Genomic DNA, 25,193 nt, shown 5'->3' on the forward strand with positions numbered 1-25,193 from the left:
TCCTCTTTAAGGAAAGGTGATATTTTAGCTACTTCTTTCCTGTTGTATAGTGTTTTTCATGTATTAAAATTATGATATGGCATCCAAAATGGCTGTCTTGATGTTGATTCTGAAAATCTTTATATGGCTACTTGTCCTGCATGGTTCTTTAACATGGGGTTTCCATTATAAAATGTTAGCATTGTGCACCAAGTTTTAATGAAAATGGTGATTATTTGACCTCCAGTATGGAAGGATAACCATCTCAAAAGGTCATGTTATCACTGCTTCTCTTGCATGAAAATGGTGATTATTTGACCTCCAGTATGGAAGGATAACCATCTCAAAAGGTCATGTTATCACTGCTTCTCTTGCATGAAAAAGGTGTTAATCACAAGAATATCTGCACTTTTGTTAAGGAGTTTTGAAAGCCAGATCTAAATAACCTTGGAATTAAGTCGCAGGGTATTGCTTGCATTTTTGTTCTTCATTAAGTCGCAGGGTATTGCTTGCATTTTTGTTCTTCATTGAGCTTGGGAACACTGACTTGCAGATATTCCGGTGAAATTTATCCAGACTTTGTATTTAGTTGTATTCCAATGAACAACTTGACATCACTATGGATTTGATTTTAATGTCAGCAGACTTAGTGTAGACTTTTGTCTGTACTGGATTGTAAACATGATAACATAAACAAGTGTGAATTGATTTTTATCATTTAACCCCATTTATGGATATAACCTTAGAATACCTTGAATGATACCACTAAATAACTTTTGTTAAAAAATGTTACTTAATAGATTTAATCCAAACTTAGCATGTGGTTATATCTTAACATTGTGTGATACAAGTTCAATATCAGATTGAAGGTCAGAGTCATGATAAAGATTTTTATGTTGTACTTGCATGTATCTTGTGAACATGATTACTCAAATGTAAGAAAATAGTTTTGTTGCCAAATTTGGCATGTTGGAATTTCTCAAGAATATCAGTTAGTTTTGATATTCAGCAGTTATAGTGAATTGGTTTGGTTTGGCTTTGTTGCTTTTAATGGATCTTTTGACACATTATTAGCTGTATCATGTAAAAAAAAAATTGGAAACTTGGCTGTATCCTGCAGATGAAATAGAAGCTAAGTGTGTTACTAATCCAGTCTGGACTGGGTGGGCATTAACACGGACTGGGTGGGCATTAACACATGACCCTTCATTTTTCAGTCTAATGCTCTTTTATACTGGGCTTCCATGATTCCCAGTTATAAAGAAGAAATGTTCTAATTTTGGATTCCTGGACATTCTTTTTGGCTAGTAGAGCACTAGTCAGATCAAGGGAATCTTGTTTCAGTTTGTGTCTTTTATTCAGTATGTTTCTTTTAAAAACCATGCTGTATTTTTTGTTCAATGCTTTCTTTATATTGATTAGTTTTCTTTGATTTCTGTTTTCAGAACTTGCTCCAAAGAAAGTAAGAGTTAACTGTGTTAAGTAAGTATAGTTTGAAACATTTATTTTAAATTGATTTTATTAAAGTAATAATTTGAATCTTATTTTGAGATAGAACTGTTATATATTGAGTTGAAGCAACTGGAAGATCATGACATTGTTGTAGAAAGTGAAAATTAATATATACCTGTATGTAAGACATAAGGGGGAAATGATTTCCAGATACATGTAAGTTGTTACAGTTGAAGTTATTTAAACAGTGTATAAATAACAGTAATGATGGAATTAAAATTATTATATAGAAATACAAGTGCAGTAATCCCCCATTACAATGCTGTCCATGGAAGCCATATAATATTCTGTATTATGATGAGATTACTTTATAATGAAGTACATAATACAGTGCTTCCTTATTATGATGCTGTCGATTGGGAGCTATATAAATTATACCATATAGCATGACTGGCTTATGTCTCTGATTTGGAGTTTTAATATAACTTTAACTAGTTTTGAGTCATAGCAGTATGATGCTTGCTGTGTAGCAGTTTAGAGTGTTGTCTACAACTGAGGCATTTTTGTAAGTCTTTGGTCTGACTCTGCCGGGGTTTGAACCTGTGATCTCCTGCATCCATGGTGGATGCTCTAGTCACTTAAGCCATCTGAGTGGTCCATGACTCGCTTATAAAGAAATACATGATACAGTGTTCTCTTTTTATAATGCTGTCCATAGGAACCATACAGTATGCCATCTTATTGTGAGACTGCCTTATAATGAAGTACATATTACATTGCTCCCTTATTATAATACTGTCCAATTGGAGCTATATAAAATATGCCATATAGAGTGACTGCCTTATAATGAAGTACATATTACATTGCTCCGTTGTTATAATGCTGTCCATTTGGAGCTATATAAAATATGCCATATAGAGTGACTGCCTTGTAATGAAGTACATATTACATTGCTCCCTTATTATAATGCTGTCCATTTGGAGCTATATAAAATATGCCATATAGAGTGACTGCCTTATAATGAGGTACATAATACACTGGCTGTGTATAATAATGTTGTCAGTGGAAGCCAGGGTATGCTGCCTTATAATGAAATTGCTGCAGTAATCCCTTATTATAGTGACTGTAGATTATACTACTTATTGTGAGACTGCCACATTGCCCTCATAGAAACTGTTGAGTGGACCATATTATTGTGATGCTGTCACTGTTCTCATTATAATGATGTCTTTGTAAGCCATGGAGTGTACCACCTAATAGTGAGACTGCTACAGTATTCTCTCATTATAATGCTATCCATGAAGGCATGGAGTATTCCACCTAATCATAATACTGCCACCTTAATTCTTCATTATAACGATATCCTTGGAACCCTTGGAGTATACTGCCTAATATTGAGACTGCCACCATACACTCATAATGCTATCCATGGAACCCATGGAGTATACCACCTGCAGCCAGACTCCCTCTTTATAATGTTATCCAATGAAATCATGGAGTATACTGCCAAGTAGTGATACTGCCACCAAATTCCCTCCTAATGTTGTCAGTGGAAGCCATGGAGTATACCACCAAACAGTGAGACTGCCTCCATATTCCCACGTTTTAAAGCTATCCATGGAACCCATGGAGTATACTACTCTATTGTACTTTAATAATAAAGCCATGGAATAAACAACCTTATAGTGACACCCTCTTATAATCATGTACATGCATGCAATTTAACTGCCACTTGTTAGGATGCTGTGTATGACCAGGAACATCATAGAACAGGAACTGTGTTATAATGAATGGTCTTATAGTCAGAGTGTAATTTAGTCAAACACTGGATGCAAGGCCATGAGCAATGGTATTATCCACTTTTTATTCCTTGTTTAATTTGATTTTGTTAATTTAAATTAGTAGGCATAATGGTAGATCTGGGTTTGTCTGCTGGCAGGAAGGTAAGTCTGAGTCAGTTTTTGCTGACAGTGGTAGAGCTGCATCTATATGCTAGCATTTGGGTAGATCTGGGTCTGTCAGCTTGTACAAACTAAAGTAGATCTGGGTCTGTAAGCTTGTACAAACTAAAGTAGATCTGGGTATGTCAGCTTGTACAAACTGAAGTAGATTTGGGTCTGTCACCTTGTACAAACTAAAGTAGATCTGGGTCTGTCAGCTTGTGCAAACTAAAGTAGATCTAGGTCTTTCAGCTTGTACAAACTGAAGTAGATTTGGGTCTGTCAGCTTGTACGAACTAAAGTAGATCTGGGTCTGTCAGCTTGTGCAAACTAAAGTAGATCTGGGTCTGTCAGCTTGTGCAAACTAAAGTAGATCTGGGTCTGTCAGCTTGTGCAAGCTAAAGTAGATCTGGGTCTGTCAGCTTGTACAAACTAAAGTAGATCTGGGTCTGTCAGCTTGTACAAACTAAAGTAGATCTGGGTCTGTCAGCTTGCACAAACTAAAGTAGATCTGGGTCTGTCAGCTTGTGCAAGCTAAAGTAGATCTGGGTTTATCAGCTTATACAGACTAAAGTAAATCTGTGCCTGTCAGCTTGTATAAAGGTATATCTGGGTCTGTCAGCTGTCAGATAGCACAAAGGTACATCTGGGTCTGTCAGCTGTCAGATAGCACAAAGGTACATCTGGGTCTGTCAGCCGTCAGATAGCACAAAGGTACATCTGGGTCTGTTAGCTGTCAAGTAGCACAAAGGTACATCTGGGTCTGTCAGCTGTCACATAGCACAAAGGTACATCTGGGTCTGTCAGCTGTCAGATAGCACAGAGGTACATCTGGGTCTGTCAGCTGTCAGATAGCACAGAGGTACATCTGTGTCTTAATGCTTGACATACAAAACTAAGGTTAATTTGGGTCCATGGGCTATCACAATGGTATAACTGGATCCATCTGCTGGCACAACAGTAGATCTGGGTCTGACAGCTGGCACAACAGTAGATCTGGGTCTGACAGCTGGCACAACAGTAGATCTGGGTCTAACAGCTGGCACAACAGTAGATTTGGGTCAGTGCTGTTTGCATTTGGGTGCACATTATGCATGGTAAATTTGATACCCCCCATGCACCCCCATTATCATATGGTTGGAAATGCTTGTGGTGGGGGGAGTTAAATGATTTATTAGTCTCAGATTGAGATTGTGAAAATAAATCCTGTTAAATTGACTTGCTTAATCATTATAAACCTCTCTGAGTCTACTATTAAATGTAACTCACCAAAAATATCTAATTTTTTTCAAAATAAAATTGTTAAATTTTGTCTGTGATATGTACCTGTTATATGATATTCTTACGTACAGTATAGTCTAATTCATCTGAATTGTGTTGAGTTTAGTACAGATTCATTGCAATGACACCATTGGAACCATGGAGTGGATATTAGTCAAAATCAAATAGGTATCCAGTGGTTACATATATCTGACATTTTTTATTGACATGTCTTTAGTTACATTGAGGAAACAAATTACCATTTCCATTATCAAGAAGTTATTTTGATGCACACACCCCCACTGTATTGGGTGTAGGTAGTTTATTATCTTTACTGCATGTTTCTTTTCTATCAATTTTGGTATTGGACTTCATACAGATCCATGAATGGCAGTTTTGGCAGTTTTACCAAATCTATCCAGTATTATGCTTGATAAGACTCGAAATGGTAATTTTGCCAAATCTCATATTTGCATTCCATTCATGTTTAAGTTTCATTTGTCATCTTGTCATTTATTGTTACGGCCTAAACATTGCATTCAGATTATGTGTTGATATCTTTTAATATTCTTTTTCTTTTGGTTTTGCTTCTGGAATGAAATGGAAATGTATTAACTTGTCAAATTTCACGTTTCAAATGTTCATATAATGCTATAGGAGGAAATTCATACAGTGCTATAGGAGGGAATTATAATACATTCATAGAGTGCTATAGGAGAGAATTATAATAACATTCATACAGTGATATAGGAAAGATTTATAATAACATTCATACAGTGCTATAGGAGAGAAATTTACTAACTTTCATAAAGTGCTAAGGGAGAGAATTTTGGTAACTTTGATACAGTACTATAAGAGAGAATTATAATAATGTTCATAGAGTGCTAAAGGAAGGAATTAATAACATTCTTACAGTGCTAAAGGAGGGAATTATCAAAACATTCATACAGTGCTATGGGAGAGACTTTTTAGTAATTTTCATACAGTGCTATAGGAGAGAATTAAAATAACTTTCATACAGTGCTATAGGAGAGAATTAAAATAACTTTCATACAGTGTTATAGGAGAGAATTATAATAACTTTCACAGAATCACACAAAGCCCATCAGACTTGTAAATGCAACCTTTTTGTTTCTTTGTTAAATCCCTTGTCGATTTAGATAGTTATTCCCATTTGATCAAGTTCATATTTCATTTATAGAATGAACCCTGGCCTGATATTGTAAATGAAATAGAAAATAAATCAACTGTGTTATGAAGTTAATTTGCACTTGTTTCTAGTGGGCTGCTAACCATATTTAATTATTGTGATAAAAATGGCAGTAAATGATAGTATGATTCAAATTTGGCATATACATGGCATTATACTTGTACAATACACAGCAATATATATATATATACAATATACAGTGATAGAAATGTACAATAGTGATATACATGTACAGTACACAGTAATATGCATGTAAATTCACACATCAGTATACATGTACAATATAGTGGTATAAATGTACAATAGTGATATAGACCGCTTTGGTGGCCTAGTGGTTAGAGCGTCCGCCTCGGATGCAGGAGGTTGCGGGTTCGATCCCTGTCTGAGTCATACCAGAGACTTACAAAAATGGTACTAACAGCTGCCTCGCTTGGCGCTCAGCATTAAGAGGTTAGTGTTAGGACTGGTTGGCCTGGTGTCAGGATAATGTGACTGGGTGGGACATTGCGCTACATGTCTGCAGCTTGATGCCCCAGTGCTAGACATACTATAAACTGCCACACTGCAGACATCATAACGATATGACTGGAAAATTGTTAAAGGCTACGTTAAAAATTTAAATCACACACACTCACACAATAGTGATATAAATGTACAGTACACAGTAACATACATGTACAATGCACACTTCGTTATACATGAACAATATACAGTGATATAAATGTACAATAGTGATACACATGTACAGTACACAGTAATATACATGTACAATGCACACATTATTATACATGAACAATATACAGTGATAAAAATGTACAATAGTGATACACATGTACAGTACACAGTAATATACATGTACAATGCACACATTATTATACATGAACAATACAGTGATATACTGCTATAATCCATGCCATCATCACAGGTTTTCAGCAGAAAAATTTCAAGATGATTGAAATTGATTGCTAATGGCTCCAATATCAATACCAAAACAATGAAACAAATGTAGTTGGTCAAGCAACAAAGATAGGAAGCAAATTCATAATAACCAGAAGTGTATGGGATTGATGGTTCTGTGATTTAACTTGTATTAGCTACAGCAGGTATTGACACTATGTCAATAAATCTACAGTCATACAATTTTAAGCCATTGCTCTGTCCTACAGTAGAATTGAATTTGTTTTCTTATTGCATTTGGACTAAAATAAATAGTGTTTTTATGCAAGTGGGCTAATACTGCTAAATCAACCGCTTTAGACATTCAGTATACATATTTTTGCTGAAATTTGTTATGAGGTTTACAATTACATCAGATAATATTATTTGTTGTTGGTGTGGGTTTGACACCATTTTTCAGGTCATGATAGGCAATATATGTAGGCGAGTATATCCCCTAAAAAAGAACCCAGAGAAAACAGGGGGTGGGTGGGAGGGAACCATCAACCCACAGAAGCCACTGGCAGGTTTTCTTACATAATCACATTGGACTTACTGTATATATTCACTTATAAGATGAGTCCTGCTGCAAACTGTACAGACCCAGATCTGCTGGCACATAATATGTTGGGAGATCTGGGTCTGTGCAGTTTGCTAGGAGTAATCAATAGAACAAACAGACCCAAATCTGCAGGTGCATTATGTTATGGCAGATTAGGATCTTCTTGTTTGCAGTTTGACTCAACTTATTGGCAAGGACATATGGTAAACCCAAGACTCAAACTCATGTGGACAGAGATGAGATATCAGTGATTTGTAACAACCAGTGCCTTAGGTCACTCAGTCACCTTGGACCCTGGTTGTTGTTGTTGTTCTGGGGTTTAACGCCATTTTTCAGCACACGATAGGCTATACATGGCGGCCAGTAATAATGGTGGAGGAAGAACCCGGGAAAACCCCGGAAAGAACCACCAACCCACAAGAAGCTACTGGCAACCCTGGTTGTAATTTGAATTATATCTTTATGAGGGGGCTTTTTTGTGTTGCTTTTAAGTCATGAATATTTCTTCAGTGTCAAAGACATTGGAGTTGTATCACATTTTAGTTTTTAGTCTGCTTTATTTGCTTCATCACAGACATGGGGATAAAATTTAGCATTAGCATCTTTATAAGATGTTTAATGGACAATTACATGAACCTCAGTGCAACCCATAAACCAATAATTAGGGTAGGGTACTGATTAGCTTTGGAACATTTTAATCACTCTTTTAATGTCATCCTTTCTCCATTTTTTATGCCCTCCACTGATACATTCAAGATAAAATTAAAAAAAAAAACAGACATTAATGTTGCCATTATGGAAAGTTATGCTAATTTGATGCCCAAAATACTCTTGTTCAGTGTTACTATTTGTCATGTGTTACAATATGCCACATAAAACAGGCTTGAGACAGGATCTAATCAGCTTGTTCTGTACATCATACATTTTACTTTTGAAGAAAACCTCCTATTGACCAATACAGGACATTTGAGAATATAATGAAATTGTTTTAATAAAAACTCTCACAAAACAAAATATTTAGGTTTTATGAGTGTGTAATTCCATGTTCTATGAAGATAAATTGGCAATAATGACCCACTTGACACTTGGCTTTGCAATTACTAGAACACTTCTCATGCTCTATTACATAAGTATTTTACATCAAACTATATATATATATATATATATATATATATATATATATATATATATATATATATATATATATATGTATATATATATATATGAATTTATCACTATAAACTTATACACTGCAGACATTGTAGCAATATGACTCAAATTGTTAAAGCTGCATTCAAAATAAAAAAACACATACAAACATGCACAAACACAGTTGCTATGGCTTTCCGCACAAGTTACATTTCTAGGGGTGGGGTTTAAACAGAATATATTTAAATAGTATTCCTATCACCAATCAAGATGTTGCAATGCAAAATCCACTCACCTCAACATTCAATAGTTTGGTGAAAGTATTCTCTTTGTTTTGTTGATACAGATATCCATTTTGAATTTCCTTCCATTTCGTGACTGCTGGCATTGGATCAACATCTCTAATGTCAGCAAGAACAAAATGTCTTCTTATAATTTAGTCATGAGTGTCAACACAAAGACTGCACTGCAGATTTGTTTAAATTCTGGCATAAAAATCAACGCTTACACTTCATGCTTGACATGGGAAGTACCTGTGAAATTTCTATCAATTAAATCACATTTTGGTTGTTGTTGTTGTTGTAGGGTTTAACGCCATTTTTCAGCACATGATAGGCTTTACATGGCGGCCAGTATTATTGGTGGAGGAAGAACCCAGAAAATCCCCAGAAAGAACCACCAACCCTTGAGAAGCTACTGGCAAGCTTTCTCACATACCCACATTGGCCGAATCCAAGACTCGAACCCACACAGCCAGAGGTGAGATGGCAGTGATCCGTAATGGAGAGCGCTTTAGACCACTTGGCCACTCGGGGCCCCCAAATCCCATTTTGGTACCATTCATTCATTGAAACTAGTTTTGTCAGTAATTCAGTTGATGAAAGAAATCTGTAATTGTTGAGCACAGCATACTTGAGAATCACCCAGTCCTTCTTTACTTCATTGACACTTATGACTGCAGGTGCAGAGACAGCATCCCACACCCACAAATGAAACTGGAACATTGCAAAGATTGTTTTCATTATGCCCTGATAGTGCTTAAAATGCAGTAGCTTTCAGAGACTTTGCCCTCCTGGACCTTCACAAGGAGTTTCATCCCACATTCCCCTTTTCTAAAAAGCTTACCCCACAACTATATTAACTATATTTCTGGAACTGCCACAAGACTGCATCACTGTTCTCTCATGATTGACTCTAATGAACAATCCAAGTGTCCATGTCATCATTCCCAAACAGTACACACACATATATATACACATTCATATATACATATATACACATACATATATAGATACATACATTTATATATATATAGATTTAGGGGCTCCGAGTGGCTGAGTGGTCTAAAGCACTCTCCATTACGGATCACTGCCATCTCACTTCGGTCTGCGTGGGTTCAAGTCTAGGATTCGGGCAATGTGGGTATGTGAGAAAGCTTGCCAGTAGTTGTCATGGGTCGGTGGTTCTTCCTGGGGTTTTCCTGGGTTCTTCCTCCACCATTAATACTGGCCACCATGCATAGCCTATCATGTGCTGAAAAATGGCGTTAAAGCCCACAACAGCAACAACATATATATCTATATATTCATACACACACACACACACACACATATGCATATATATATATATATATATATATATATATATATATATATATATATATATATATATATATTCTCCCTGTTGCTAGACTAAATTTTCTTGTTATACTAAAGAAAATAATTGATTTTATTGGTCAGTTGGCAAAAGATGTCATCAGACAAGGACTGTGATGTCAAAGCTATTTGTTACAAGTGGCACTGTGCCAGTGCATGTTTTGTCATTTGTCTATGCTTTTTATCTCATTTTCTTGCAGCTACAAGGATGAATTAGTAAATATTTAGCCATGCTAAAAAAGTAAATTGAATTATATAAATTGTATTTTGTTTGATTACATGATAATGATGGTTATCTTATCAAATTGGCTTAAAATATTAAGATCCAGATTCAGTGACTATTCTTGTTTGATGTTATATAATTAGGCATGGTAATTGACTGTTATGTAATTAGGCATGGTAATTGACTGTTATGTAATTAGGTATGGTAATTGACTGTTATGTAATTAGGAATGGTAATTGACTATTTTGTTATTAGGCATTGTAATTGACTGTTATGTAATTAGGCATGGTAATTGACTGTTATGTAATTACGCATGGTAATTGACTGTTATGTAATTATGCATGGTAATTGACTGTTATGTTATTAGGCATGGTAATTGACTGTTACATATACATCATCTGAAGTAGCAGATGTCACAAAGAGGGTGGAATGGCTCACATGGTAAAATTCAGCATAATATAATTAGGGAAAATTAAGTGGTTCCTATTAATGTGTTATAGTTGCTGAGTTGTAGTTTAAGAACATTCAGTCATAGGCTTTAGGTTGGAATGTCATTCCCATTTAGCTGATGATCACATTTTTGAGTGGTTCATTGCAATTATTTTCATGCAGTAGACTTGAGTTAATTGACAGATGCTGCCTGTGGCCAAGTATAATGTGAAAGTCAAGTGTGATTCTAGGTACATTTTCCTGTTGATTGTGTTTGAAGTGCAAAGCATTATATTCAACATTTCTGGTGTGAGTTTAGTGAGTTAAGAATCAAATCCTTTAATCAAATTAATGTTTATATTGCTGGAAAGATTTACTCATTGAACTCTACTATGCGATGTGATTTGGATTTTTAATGTAGCTTTAACAATTTTTCAGTCATATCGCTACGATGTCTGCAGTGTGGCAGTTTATAGTTATGTATAGCACTGGGGCATCATACCATAGACATGTAGCATCATGTCCGACCCAGTCACATTATCCTGATACCAGGCCAACCATTCCTAACACTAACCTCTTAATGCTGAGCGCCAAGCGAGGCAGCTGTTAGTACCATTTTGTAACTCTTAGGTATGACTCGGCTGGGGATCAAACCCATGACCTCCCGCATCCGAGGCGAACGCTCTAATCACTAGGCCACCAGAGCAGGGAACTCCACTATGTAACTGTTTCTAAGTTCCTGTTGATCATTTAGTAATTTTTGTAAGATTTCGTACAGTATATGCTCACTTATAAGACAAGTGCAACTGCAAAAACTAAACAGACCCAGATATGCTGTCACATAGTGTAACTGTACAGCAGTTCTGGGCATGTGTAGTTGGTTAGGAGTCAGATCGGTAGAACAAGGAACATAGACCCTTTGATCCTTGTTGTTTGCCGTTTGAATCGACTTATAAGCAAGTTGTTGTTGTTGTAGGGTTTAATGCCATTTTTCAGCACACGATAGGCTATACATGGCGGCCAGTATTAATGGTGGAGGAAGAACCCGGGAAAACCCCGGAAAGAACCACTGACCCACGATAAGCTACTGGCAAGCTTTCTCACATATCCACATTAGCCAAATCCTGGACTCGAACCCACGCAGACAGAGGTGAGATGGCAGTGATTCGTAACGAAGAGCGCTTTAGACCACTCGGCCACTCGGGGCCTCCTATAAGCAAGTATGTATGGTAGTAATCATAATATTATAGAGTCCTATGTATTAAAAGTTCTGCATGATTCTTTGTTTATTTGTCCATAGTACAGTTAAGTCTGACTTGAAAGACCACTGTTTGGTAAGACCACCTGTCATGTATGGTGACATTCTTATGATGGTACACTTCAGTTAAAATATATACATGTATGATGTAATTACCTCAATTGAGAGACCAGGTTCATATGATGAGACACCATTTTTGTTAGCAGGTTGGGTTGTCTTTCAGGATGTGTTTTTACTACACTAGGCACACTGTAACTAAGCACAGTTGGTGAAGATATTCTTATACTGTTATAATACAGTCCTAAAAATATTGGCTCGTATTTTTTCACCTTTTCCACACATAAATGAATGTATGTGTTTTTAAGCAGGTTTTTATTTTTTTAAAGAAAGCTTTTATTTCATATATAGTACACAACATTCAAGTTCTATATATTTTACTGCCAGTTACTGGCCACATTTGTTATCATACTGTCAGTTACTAACCACATTTATGCTGTCAGTTATTGTGCACATTCAAACTATCACACTGTTAGTTATTGTCCACATTCACACTGTCACACTGTCAGTTATTGTGAACATTCACATCATAACTGTCAGTTATTGTCCACATTCACATGGTGAAAACTGTCAGTCATTGTGCACATTCACACTATCACTGTCATTTATTATCCACATTCACACTGTCACACTGTCAGTTATTGTGCACATTCACATCATAACTGTCAGTTATTGTCCACATTCACATGATGAAAACTGTCAGTTACTGTGCACATTCACACTATCACTGTCATTTATTGTCCACATTCACACTGTCAGTTATTGTCCACATTCACACTATCACTGTCATTTATCATTTATTGTCCACATTCACACTGTCACATTGTCAGTTATTGTGCACATTCACATGGTGAAAACTGTCAGTTATTGTGCACATTCTTATGTCACAGTCAGGTACAAAGTAGAACCACCATTATTGCAGATTCATTCCTGCGAACTTTCCAGTCAATGATGGGGGATTTTGAGATGCAAAAAGTGTGCTTTTTGAAGTCTGGGATGGTGGGGGTGGTGGGGTCATTGTGAATGACCCCAAAATGTGACATCATATAATTGTGACTAAGTTGTATACTCATATAAGCCTATAGATAATGGCTAGAAACTCATAAATAAAATAAAAGAAAACACAATTATCTGTTTTTGTTGATGCCTTTACAATATTTTCAAACAGACAGTTGTTGGTAGACTTGTGTCATAATTAGATCATACACTCACTCAGATGCACACATATGTTTACACACTGATACACACATTAAATAAAAAATATGTCAAGCTTCTGTCTTTAGACAGTGAAATACAGTCCTAACTGCATGCAGATTTTGCTGCAGTCAGTAATTCAGTGGCAGGTTTCAAATTTGGTCAAGTGTCATTATGTGTCAACCATATTATCTAGAAAAGGGATGGGATGAAGCCAAATTTTTTTCCAACCAAGTTACTTTTGCTTCTTCTGTCTCAAGATACTTTTTTTTGTGAACTAATTTTTAATGCATAGAATTTGTTGTGTTTATTATTTTTGCCTATTTGGAGGTCAGAATTTTTTTGTTCAGAACCCCTCCCCCCAGGCCCCCTTTGCAAATAATAACTAGATGGTCCCTTAGTATTCATCTTTGCACTCATTAGAAGCTGGATGTTACTGTTGTTTAAACTTACCAAAGACCATTTTTATGTTTTCTTGTCCTTTGCAACTTAGTTTCTTAGCAATACTGTCTTTTCTGGAACACTTTCTTATACAAGTCTGAAAAACAACCCACAAATACATTAGATTGTGATCTGCTTTGGACTATGAAATAGCAGTTAAACACTTATTAAACACTTTGGACTATGAAATAGCAGTTAAACACTTATTAAGCACTTTGGACTATGAAATAGCAGTTAAACACTTATTAAGCGCTTTGGACTATGAAATAGCAGTTAAACACTTATTAAGCACTTTGGACTATGAAATAGAAGTTAAACGCTTATTAAGCGCTTTGGACTACGAAATAGCAGTTAAACGCTTATTAAGCGCTTTGGACTGAAATAGCAGTTAAACGCTTATTAAGCGCTTTGGACTATGAAATAGCAGTTAAACGCTTATTAAGTGCTTTGGACTATGAAATAGCAGTTAAACACTTATTTAGCACTTTGGACTATGAAATAGCAGTTAGACACTTATTAAGCACTTTGGACTATTAAATAGCAGTTAAACACTTATTAAACACTTTGGACTATGAAATAGCAGTTAAACACTTATTAAGCGCTTTGGACTACGAAATAGCAGTTAAACACTTATTAAGCGCTTTGGACTATGAAATAGCAGTTAAACACTTTTTAAGCGCTTTGGACTACGAAATAGCAGTTAAACACTTATTAAGCGCTTTGGACTACGAAATAGCAGTTAAACGTTTATTAAGCGCTTTGGACTGAAATAGCAGTTAAACGCTTATTAAGCGCTTTGGACTATGAAATAGCAGTTAAACACTTATTAAGCACTTTGGACTATTAAATAGCAGTTAAACACTTATTAAACACTTTGGACTATGAAATAGCAGTTAAACACTTATTAAGCGCTTTGGACTACGAAATAGCAGTTAAACGCTTATTAAGCGCTTTGGACTGAAATAGCAGTTAAACGCTTATTAAGCACTTTGGACTATGAAATAGCAGTTAAACACTTATTAAGCACTTTGGACTATTAAATAGCAGTTAAACACTTATTAAACACTTTGGACTATGAAATAGCAGTTAAACACTTATTAAGCGCTTTGGACTATGAAATAGCAGTTAAACGCTTATTAAGTGCTTTGGACTATGAAATAGCAGTTAAACACTTATTTAGCACTTTGGACTATGAAATAGCAGTTAGACACTTATTAAGCACTTTGGACTATTAAATAGCAGTTAAACACTTATTAAACACTTTGGACTATGAAATAGCAGTTAAACACTTATTAAGCGCTTTGGACTACGAAATAGCAGTTAAACACTTATTAAGCGCTTTGGACTATGAAATAGCAGTTAAACACTTATTAAACGCTTGTAATGTAGTCTACCAATGATTGTACAAACATGGTAGTTACTTTTTGGATTGAGGTTTGCCTTTTGCCTTCAAATAATCATCTCAGTTCTACATGATTCCAACTACCAAAATAATTATGTTTAGTATTTTATACACTCCTGATTCAAAGAGATCTTGCCATTGATCATGAACTAACCAGTAATATGTCACATAGAGGATTTGAACATTCTCATTCAAGGCAATTAAGCGTACATGTAATACATTTTCTTTCACTTCACGTACTTTACCTATGCAAATTAGCTGATACTGAAAGGAGTCATAACAAATAATCCACCAAGCAATTGTAAGTCAGTTAAATAATCTGTGCAGTGGGGGTGGTTTATTTCTGACCATTTAACATTTTTATCACCTTAATAATAATTAACTGTATAAACTACTGAAACTAATAGTTTTCCATGAGCATTAGTATACAGCCATATAGAATTTATATATTTGACCGCTCTGGTGGCCTAGTGGTTAGAGCATCTGCCTCAGATGCAGAAGGTCATGGGTTTGATCCCCGGTTGAGTCAGACCAAAGACTTACAGAAATGGTACTAGCAACTGCCTCGCTTGGCCCCCAGTTTTAAAAGGTTAGTGTTAGGACTGGTTGACATGGTGTCAGGATAATGTGACTGGGTGGGACATCATGCTACATGTCTGCGACACGATGCCCCAGTTCTAGACAAAAATTATAAACTGTCACACTGCAGACATGGTAGCAATATGACTGAAAAAATGTTGAAGCTATGTTAAAAAATCCAAATCACACACACACACACACACACACACACACACACGCTTTTTATTCTCATAAATGTAATAAAATAAAAACAGACACTTGCTTCCATATTGTTTGAACTTCATTTTGTTTCCTTTTTTTTCATAGCCCTGGCGTAACAATTACTGAATTGCAAAAGAGAGGTGGCTTGAGTGAGGAAGCTTATTCAAAGGTTTGTTGTCATTGATTTTTTTTATTGAGGGACTCTTCTCAAGAGAAGCTACCCATTTTATATGACATCCTCAACCAGTACCAAAACATTGTACTTTATAGACTAACTTACAAGTCTAGTTCAACTGCAAACTGCATAGACCCAGATCTGCTATTGCATAATGTGGAGCAAACAACATAGACCTTGATATACTGGCACATTATGCAGTGGTAGATCAGGATCTGTGTTGTTTGCAATTGTACTAGATTTATAAGCAAGTACATTATGTATGGTATTTTAACGATTCTGTCCCCCTCATTAGAGTCCCCTTCTTTAGAGTCCACCTCTTTTATAAAGTCACCTTGCCATATACCAGAATAGCATAATTTCATCATTTCATGCCCCTCAGAGAAAAGCCATTCCTATTATCAGGTTATATTTTCATTGCAGAAGGTGTGTCCTTATAAGAGGGGATTAATTTATATTGATGTGTCCAAACTTGCTATACACCTGAAGATATATTTGATATAGCAAGTCAAATTTTCATTTTAGTAAACCATATCACAATATGGAAATAAACTAAATTGTTCTAGCTGCCCATAATCAGGTTTTTTTTTAAAAAAAATTGTGCATAAATCAACTCTTTTTCTAATTATTTATAAAATTCTGGGTAAGACACAGCAAAGTGTACTTTCCTCCACAAAATTTTCAGCTTGTCTAGGGTTGCCTGACAGCATATTTTCCCACCACTGTGCTATTCATACATAGGTTAAAGAGAAAGTCTATTAATTTACATAATTCATACTATATTGAGAAAAATCTCTTCAATTTCATTGATTTAGTTGAAAGTTGCTGTTGCAGTCAATAAATTATGGCTAGTAAATTGTTGTATTAGGAATTAGTTTGATAAAAAAATCTAGCCTTGGAGAATCATAAACAATAATTTCTTTTTCTTGAACCACATTTGTAAACCATGAAAAGTCTTCCTCTAAACCATCAGAGTGCCATGATAATTGTTTTCTGTCTAGAATTGCAAAGATACTACTTGATAGTATTAGCGGCTATTGTGAGGATTTGATTCTGGAGTTGTAATATGGCCATGTAACAGTTGCTTGTGAAATAAATCTGAAACAACTAATTGCATCTAGATGTCAACATTTTGTAAATTTTACAGTATGTGTGGCACTAAAATGAATTTGCAAATTTCACAAGATGTATTGTAAATAGCACTCAAAACAATGTGTAAATTTTATAGAATGTGTAGTTACTGGCACAGAAGAGAATTTGTAAATTTTGCAAGATGTGTCCTTATTGGAAATGAAAAGAATTTATAAATTGTGCAAGATTTGTAGTTATTAGCAGAGAAAAGAATTCTCCATTGTGCAGCATTAAATTCAGATTTGCTATGATGTGGATGGTGTATTCGTGTTTGAAATCCACATAAATGCCATTGTTTAAATTTGTAATAAAGTTTCTTCCTTTTTATGTCATGAAGGATCAATGATCATTGAGCTGCCATAGAGGCATGCATCTTGTTTACCATATAAAATAACTTACAAGTCAAATCCAACCATCAAACAAGATACACCCAATCTGCTGTAACATAATTAGATATATTAGGGTATCTGTTATTTAATATAATAATGAAGTTAGCAGTGGACCTCAAAAACTTCCAGGAACTGAAATGTTGACCTTAGGAACCTAAAAAAAGTGCCTAAATAAACTGAAGGAAGCCAAAATAAACAAAAACAAGTTAGGAGTAATCAGGAGAACAAGTAATATATAGACCCTGAAATGTGGGACATATTATGTGACTTCATATCAAGATCTATGCTGTCTGCCATTGGTCCCCCTTATAAGCATATTATAAGATATATATGGTAATGAACAGGCAAATCTGGGTCTGTACTGTTTATTCTGTTTACTACAAGGATTTTAAGTCAACAGCTGGATCCTGATCTATCAACTCCTTACAATGGGAGCGCTTATGTGCTGTATTTATACAGCAGAACATTGCTTTAATAATGATCCCAGCTGTTAGTTTCCCTGGAAATAAATCTAAGTATGGTTATGGTATTGTCATGAATATGTCATGCATTGTCCCTCATATGTTATCATCAGCATTATTGTAAGATGATGATCTGATCTCAGATTTAGCAGTAAGTACTATTATGATCTTATCTCAGATTTAGCAGTAAGTACTATGATGATATGATATCAGATTTAGCAATAAGTACTATTATGATCTGATCTCAGATTTAGCAGTAAGTACTATGATGATCTGATCTCAGATTTAGCAGTAAGTACTATGATGATATGATCTCAGATTTAGCAGTAAGTACTATGATGATATGATATCAGATTTAGCAATAAGTACTATTATGATCTGATCTCAGATTTAGCAGTAAGTACTATGATGATCTGATCTCAGATTTAGCAGTAAGTACTATGATGATCTGATCTCAGATTTAGCAGTAAGTACTATGATGATATGATCTCAGATTTAGTAGTAAGTACTATGATGATATGATATCAGATTTAGCAATAAGTACTATTATGATCTTATCTCAGATTTAGCAGTAAGTACTATGATGATCTGATCTCAGATTTAGCAGTAAGTACTATGATAATCTGATCTCAGATTTAGCAGTAAGTACTATGATGATCTGATCTCAGATTTAGCAATAAGTACTATGATCAGATCTCAGATTTAGCAGTAAGTACTATGATAATCTGATCTCAGATTTAGAAATAAATACTATAATGATCAGATCTCAGATTTAACAATAAGTACTATTATAATCTTATCTCAGATTTAGCAGTAAGTACTATGATAATCTGATCTCAGATTTAGAAATAAATACTATAATGATCAGATCTCAGATTTAACAATAAGTACTATTATAATCTTATCTCAGATTTAGCAGTAAGTACTATGATGATCAGATCTCAGATTTAGCAGCAAGTACTATGATGATCTGATTTCAGATTTAGCAATAAATGCTATGATGATATGATATCAGATTTAGCAATAAGTACTATTATGATCTGATCTCAGATATAGCAGTAAGTACTATAATGATCAGATCTCAGATTTAGCAGTAAGTACTATGATGATCTGATCTCAGATTTCGCAGTAAGTACTATGATGATCAGATCTCAGATTTAGCAATAAGTACTATTATGATCTGATCTCAGATTTAGCAATATGTACTATGATCAGATCTCAGATTTAGCAGTAAGTACTATGATAATCTGATCTCAGATTTAGAAATAAATACTATAATGATCAGATCTCAGATTTAGCAATAAGTACTATTATAATCTTATCTCAGATTTAGCAGTAAGCACTATGATGATCAGATCTCAGATTTAGCAGTAAGTACTATGATAATTTGATCTCAGATTTAGCAATAAGTACTATGATGATCAGATCTCAGATTTAGCAGTAAGTACTATGATAATTTGATCTCAGATTTAGCAATAAGTACTATGATGATCAGATCTCAGATTTAGCATTAAGTATTATGATGATCTGATCTCAGATTTAGCAGTAAGTACTATGATGATCAGATCTCAGATTTAGCAATAAGTACTATTATGATCTGATCTCAGATTTAGCAATAAGTACAATGATGATCAGATCTCAGATTTAGCAGTAAGTACTATGATAATCTGATCTCAGATTTAGCAATAAGTACTATGATGATCAGATCTCAGATTTAGCAGTAAGTAGTATGACGATCTGATTTCAGATTTAGCAGTAAGTACTGTGATGATCAGATCTCAAATTTAGCAATAAGTACTATGATGATCTGATCTCACATTTAGCAATAAGTACTATGATGATATGATATCAGATTTAGCAGTAAGTACTGTTATGATCTGATCTCAGATTTAGCAATAAGTACTATGATGATCAGATCTCAGATTTAGCAGTAAGTACTATGATGATCAGATCTCAGATTTAGCAATAAGTATTATTATGATCTGATCTCAGATTTAGCAGTAAGTACTATGATGATCAGATCTCAGATTTGGCAGTAAGTACTATGATAATCTGATCTCATATTTAGCAATAAGTACTATGATGATCAGATCTCAGATTTAACAGTAAGTAATATGATAATCTGATCTCAGATTTAGCATGATCTCAGATTTAGCAATAAGTACTATGATGATCTGATCTCAGATTTAGCAATAAGTACTATGATGATCAGATCTCAGATTTAGCAGTAAGTACTATGATCAGATCTCAGATTTAGCAGTAATTACTATGATAATCTGATCTCAGATTTAGCAGTAAGTACTATGATAATCTGATCTCAGATTTAGCAATAAATACTATGATGATCAGATCTCAGATTTAGCAGTAAGTACTGTTATAATCTGATCTCAGATTTAGCAGTAAGTACTATGATGATCAGATCTCAGATTTAGCAGCAAGTACTATGATAATCTGATCTCAGATTTAGCAGTAAGTACTATGATGATCAGATCTCAGATTTAGCATGATCTCAGATTTGGCAATAAGTACTATGATGATCTGGTCTCAGATTTAGCAGTAAGTACTACGATGATCAGATCTCAGATTTAGCAGTAAGTACTATGATGATCTGATTTCAGATTTAGCAATAAATACTATGATGATCTGATCTCAGATTTAGCAGCAATTGCTAAAAATTGAATACACTCTACCACTTTTTCTTAGCTGTAGAACATTATATGACCAATCTACCATCTAGAATGGCTGCCATCAATGAAAATGTCAAAACCTTTCAACAGCAACTTCTTTAAGACTGATGGACAAAATTTGACCAAATTTCATGGAAAAAATTATGGCATGAAGGCCTTTAAACATTTTGCAAACGATTACTAATCAGGTGTCAAATGTAGTTTTGTTACTAAAAATTGAATTTTTTTTCTTCAAAACCCCACTAAACTGAATTTGACCAAGTTTGACAGAAAGCACTCTGGTACAAAGGTCATTCACATTTGTTCAAATGATGCTGATCCATCATCAGTATTGTGGAAACTATACAGCAATATAATCATGTTTTCTATAGCAAACATCTGCATGAAATGTAAAGCTAGTTCATGGATGTGTCACTATTGGTTGTTGTTGTTGTTGTAGGGTTTAACGCCATGTTTCAGCACACATGGCGGTCAGTATTAATGGTGGAGGAAGACCCGGGAACGCTCCCGGAAAGAACCACTGACCCACGAAAAGCTACTGGCAAGCTTTCTCACACACCCACATTGGCTGAATCCGAGACTTGAACCCACGCAGACAGAGGTGAGATGGCAGTGATCTGTAATGGAGATCGCTTTAGACCACTCGGCCACTTGGGGCCCCCGGTCACTATTGGTATTAAGTGGACACTATAATATCAAAATTATAACTATGTTACCTGTAAGAAAGGCCAGTTGATGGCCTATACCAGTAAAATCAGTAAAGCATTGTGTTTATTACTATGATTTGGATGCTAAGACTATGTATTGGACCATATCAGAAATTATACAACAGTATTAGATGAGTTTTCTTAAGCACACACCAGACCTGCATGTATTCAAATACAGTAATATTAATGCAAGGGGACTCACTAATGTCCCATTCAGGTGCATGCCAAGGGTACGTATGTGTTTAAGGATTGCCAAATGATGATACTATAAAGACAGAATTGTGTCATAAAAAAAGAAATATTGGAAATTCTAGATGGAGCTTACTTCCCTTCAAAGTAATGACTCTACAACTTAGTTGCTTTATGGTAGAAATCCTCCAGAATAGTGGTATTGGATTGCGAGGCCTCTCTATCTGTAGTGAGCATGCAATTCAAAAAGAGCGGAGGTAGTACTTGAAGTATTCATGGGAATTGGTTGCCGATCCCTATATCAAGGATCGGGTAATAGGATGCCAATCCCTCTAATTGCTACCTAGGCGGACAGATAACTTTTAGCTTTTTAGTTTAGCTGAAAAAGTTTATACTAGGAGAGATGGATTTGCAATGTAGTAGTGTTTCTACAAAGGTATTATGATTGGGTAACATATTTGAAGAAGAAACATCAAACAAGTACATGTATTTCTTAGAAGTGCATACTTATCTTTGTATCTAAAATACTAACACTCATTCAATTTTATTTCAGTTTTTGGAGAGGTCTAAAGAAACACATGCTTTGGGTAGGCCAGGTAATCCTGAGGAAGTGGCAAGTACCATTGCATTCCTAGCCTCTGATAGTGCCTCATTTATAACAGGAGTCGCAATACCAGTTGATGGTGGCCGACATGCAATGTGTCCTAGATAAATGATATGCATTACCCATGCTTCATGTCTCAGATAACTGATTTATGCATTGTTCATTTTGGTGATGCTGGACAAAGATAACTGCAGTGTGATGTACATGTATTTTCAACAGATTTCAACAAATCTTACTAGGAAAAGTTCTTATGAAGTAAACAATTTATGATTACCCTGATGTTGTAGATATTATTTGATTAACAATATATTGTAATGATCTTTGAAATATTTAATTATAAATATAAATAATATTTTGCTAGTCATCACATGTTTGAGTGTAATTCATTGTGTAAATTTGTTGTTAATTAGATAATTTAGCAATAAATTCTGTATTCTATTCAATATGCTTCAAGTGAAAAGTAACTGGGACTCTGTCCAGTGCTAGCAGGAGGAACTATATTCAGAGTTAGTCGAATGGATTATACATGAAAGCAGAATGGACTGTATTAAATAAAAATTAAATTATTATGGGAGGAATATTTTGTAAAACTAAAGTACCAAACCACTGCTGGCAAGTTACTTTTTTATCTTTGTTCACCCCACCCCCCTCTGTCTCTCCCTCCATCTTTGTCTTCCTGTCTACGTGTACATACAAGCATAATGGAAATTCAAGAAATAATACCAATAGTTCCCAAATTGAAGAGGGATATGTGAAATAAAAACAGAAAGCTTGTTCCTCAGATGGAGATAAAGATTGTAGCATTGATGAACCAGACTTTCTAAAGAAGCTTGAATATGAACTTTCAACTTTACTTGTTCGTGAAATACAGTTGCTATTGTTTTGGGTTGATGCTGTGATAATACGTGTTGAAACAGACACTGAATTTACTTACATAGTAGTTTAATGTCAATATAGTTTTCTTTAGATTAATGAAAATAAATCCTAGGTTTGAGCCCTGGTCATACTGCTTATTACAAAATACTAACCTTTACCCACATACACACAATACAATACAATGTGACCATGTGACATCACTTTAGACCTAATTTTCCTTCAATCTCTAGGGACAGTCCTTCCCATTTTGAGGCAGTAGTAAGCAAACTGTGCAGACAATCCATTATTGTAAATTGGAAAATCAACGTTTACAACAAATGTAACCCAAAAATGTATGCAAGACAGATGGATTTGTGTATTCCTTTGTCTAGTTCTTCTACTATAAACACATTTTGTTGTCGAGAACAGCTGTATCCCAATATAGATTTATGATCAAAATGGTACTTCACATCAAAAAATAAAATCTTATTTACCATGAAGTCCCATAAATGATGACGCTCTGCTTTTCTTTATGCTGACCTAATTTGAAATACAAATTGATTGCAAACATAGTTCTCACTGTATATATTGTATTGGCCATTTGACAATAAAGTCCTTTGGTAAATAAAAGAAAGATTCAAACATAATACAAAAGTAGAGGATTTACTATCATAAGATATACATAAAAAGTTAAAGTGAAAATTTCTGGGATATTTATAGAGTTCAGGACAATCTTCTCTTACAAAGCTCTCTTGAGATTACTTTGATATGATCATAAAAAAGTAACTGACATGTTATCAGAATGTGACATTATAGTGGTAAGTTTTGTCTGAATTCCTTCAATAAAATTGGTGTCAAATTAGTATGTCAAATGTAGGAGCACATGATGCTTGTTCTCTTCTTCCCATCTGAGTTGAAGGAGTTTTGTCCTTTATTATGATGATTAGCCTGAGAGACATTAGCAAAAATGCCAGAAAAAATGTGATTTGTCAGATTCTGCATCCACAAGTATCATAGTTTACCCTCTCTGCTCGATTCTGATAATTCTCTTATTTAATTAGGTTGAGTGCCACCTGATATGGAAAGGTAATCCACTTATCTTTGAAACAGATTTAATTTCAACTGAATAGTTCTGGCAATAAAAGAAAGCTGTTGTGTCTCTCTGTTGGCAGTGAGGCATACACGTATATCTAATTACTGATCATGTGACTGGATGAAGAGTGTCAACAGTGTGTCAGTTTATAATGATGTCTAGCCCTGCGGTATCATGCCGCAGACATGTATTATCATGTCCCATCCAGTCACATTATCCTGACAACAGGCTGACCAGTGCTAACACTAACCTCTTAGTACTGAGCACCAAGCAAGACAACTGTTAGTACCAAAGTCTTTGATAAGAATTGGCCAGGGTTCAAACCCATGGTCTCCCGCATCCAAGGTGGATGCTCTAACCACTTATGCCACCAGAGTGGTGAGTGAAATAGTTATCTACTTGTAGAATTAATGATTACATCTGAAATGATCCAAGTATCATTCTGTTCATATTAATCTGAAAATTTAAAGTTTTCATTGGAAAGGTTTGGTATTTGTCTGTGGTGACCACAAAGATACTGGATCACAAAATTCCACAGTTAAGAAGGATTGTGATCATATAGACATCATCAATAACCATTTGACTCAAGGCTAAAAAAACCTGAAGTTATTGACTTTGCCGATTAATCTCTAAAACCTAGCCATCACTAATCTGTTGGAACTTAACAGTGAAACTTACTGCCAGGCATAACAGCTAAATGTGTACCTACCAACATCCTGGACTTGATGAGGTACAATAAATGCATGTGGTACAAATGGACAAGAGTTATAGCACTCGTCTCCTTATCAAGTAAATGTGATTTTTTCAAAACGGTATTTGGGCACATTGAACTATCCTGGTGTACAGACCCGAAGGACTGATTTTATTACTGATTATAACAAAAGGTGTATGGTATCAGGCTACTATTGATCAATAAGGAAAAGATGCATTCACCAAAATTATACAGAACAACTGGTTTTAATATATCACTGATGA

The 25,193-nt window shown here is 34.9% G+C and overlaps 1 protein-coding gene across 1 annotated transcript in view; it reads left to right on the forward strand.

Moving 5' to 3' along the window:
• Positions 1–22,879, forward strand: part of LOC149785931 (uncharacterized) — a 66,441-nt gene extending 43,562 nt beyond the window's left edge. Inside the window, exons 8-10 of the mRNA XM_089976167.1 lie at positions 1,425–1,461; positions 16,033–16,096; positions 22,220–22,879. Of these exons, the coding sequence (XP_089832293.1) occupies positions 1,425–1,461; positions 16,033–16,096; positions 22,220–22,378 (260 nt within the window). The 3' untranslated portion in view covers positions 22,379–22,879. The remainder of the gene's footprint in view (positions 1–1,424; positions 1,462–16,032; positions 16,097–22,219) is intronic.
• Positions 22,880–25,193: the final 2,314 nt, after the last annotated feature.

This window comes from Sinohyriopsis cumingii, chromosome 12 (genome assembly GCF_028554795.1).
Source record: "Sinohyriopsis cumingii isolate HCF-2022 chromosome 12, ASM2855479v2, whole genome shotgun sequence".
NCBI lineage: Eukaryota > Metazoa > Mollusca > Bivalvia > Unionida > Unionidae > Sinohyriopsis > Sinohyriopsis cumingii.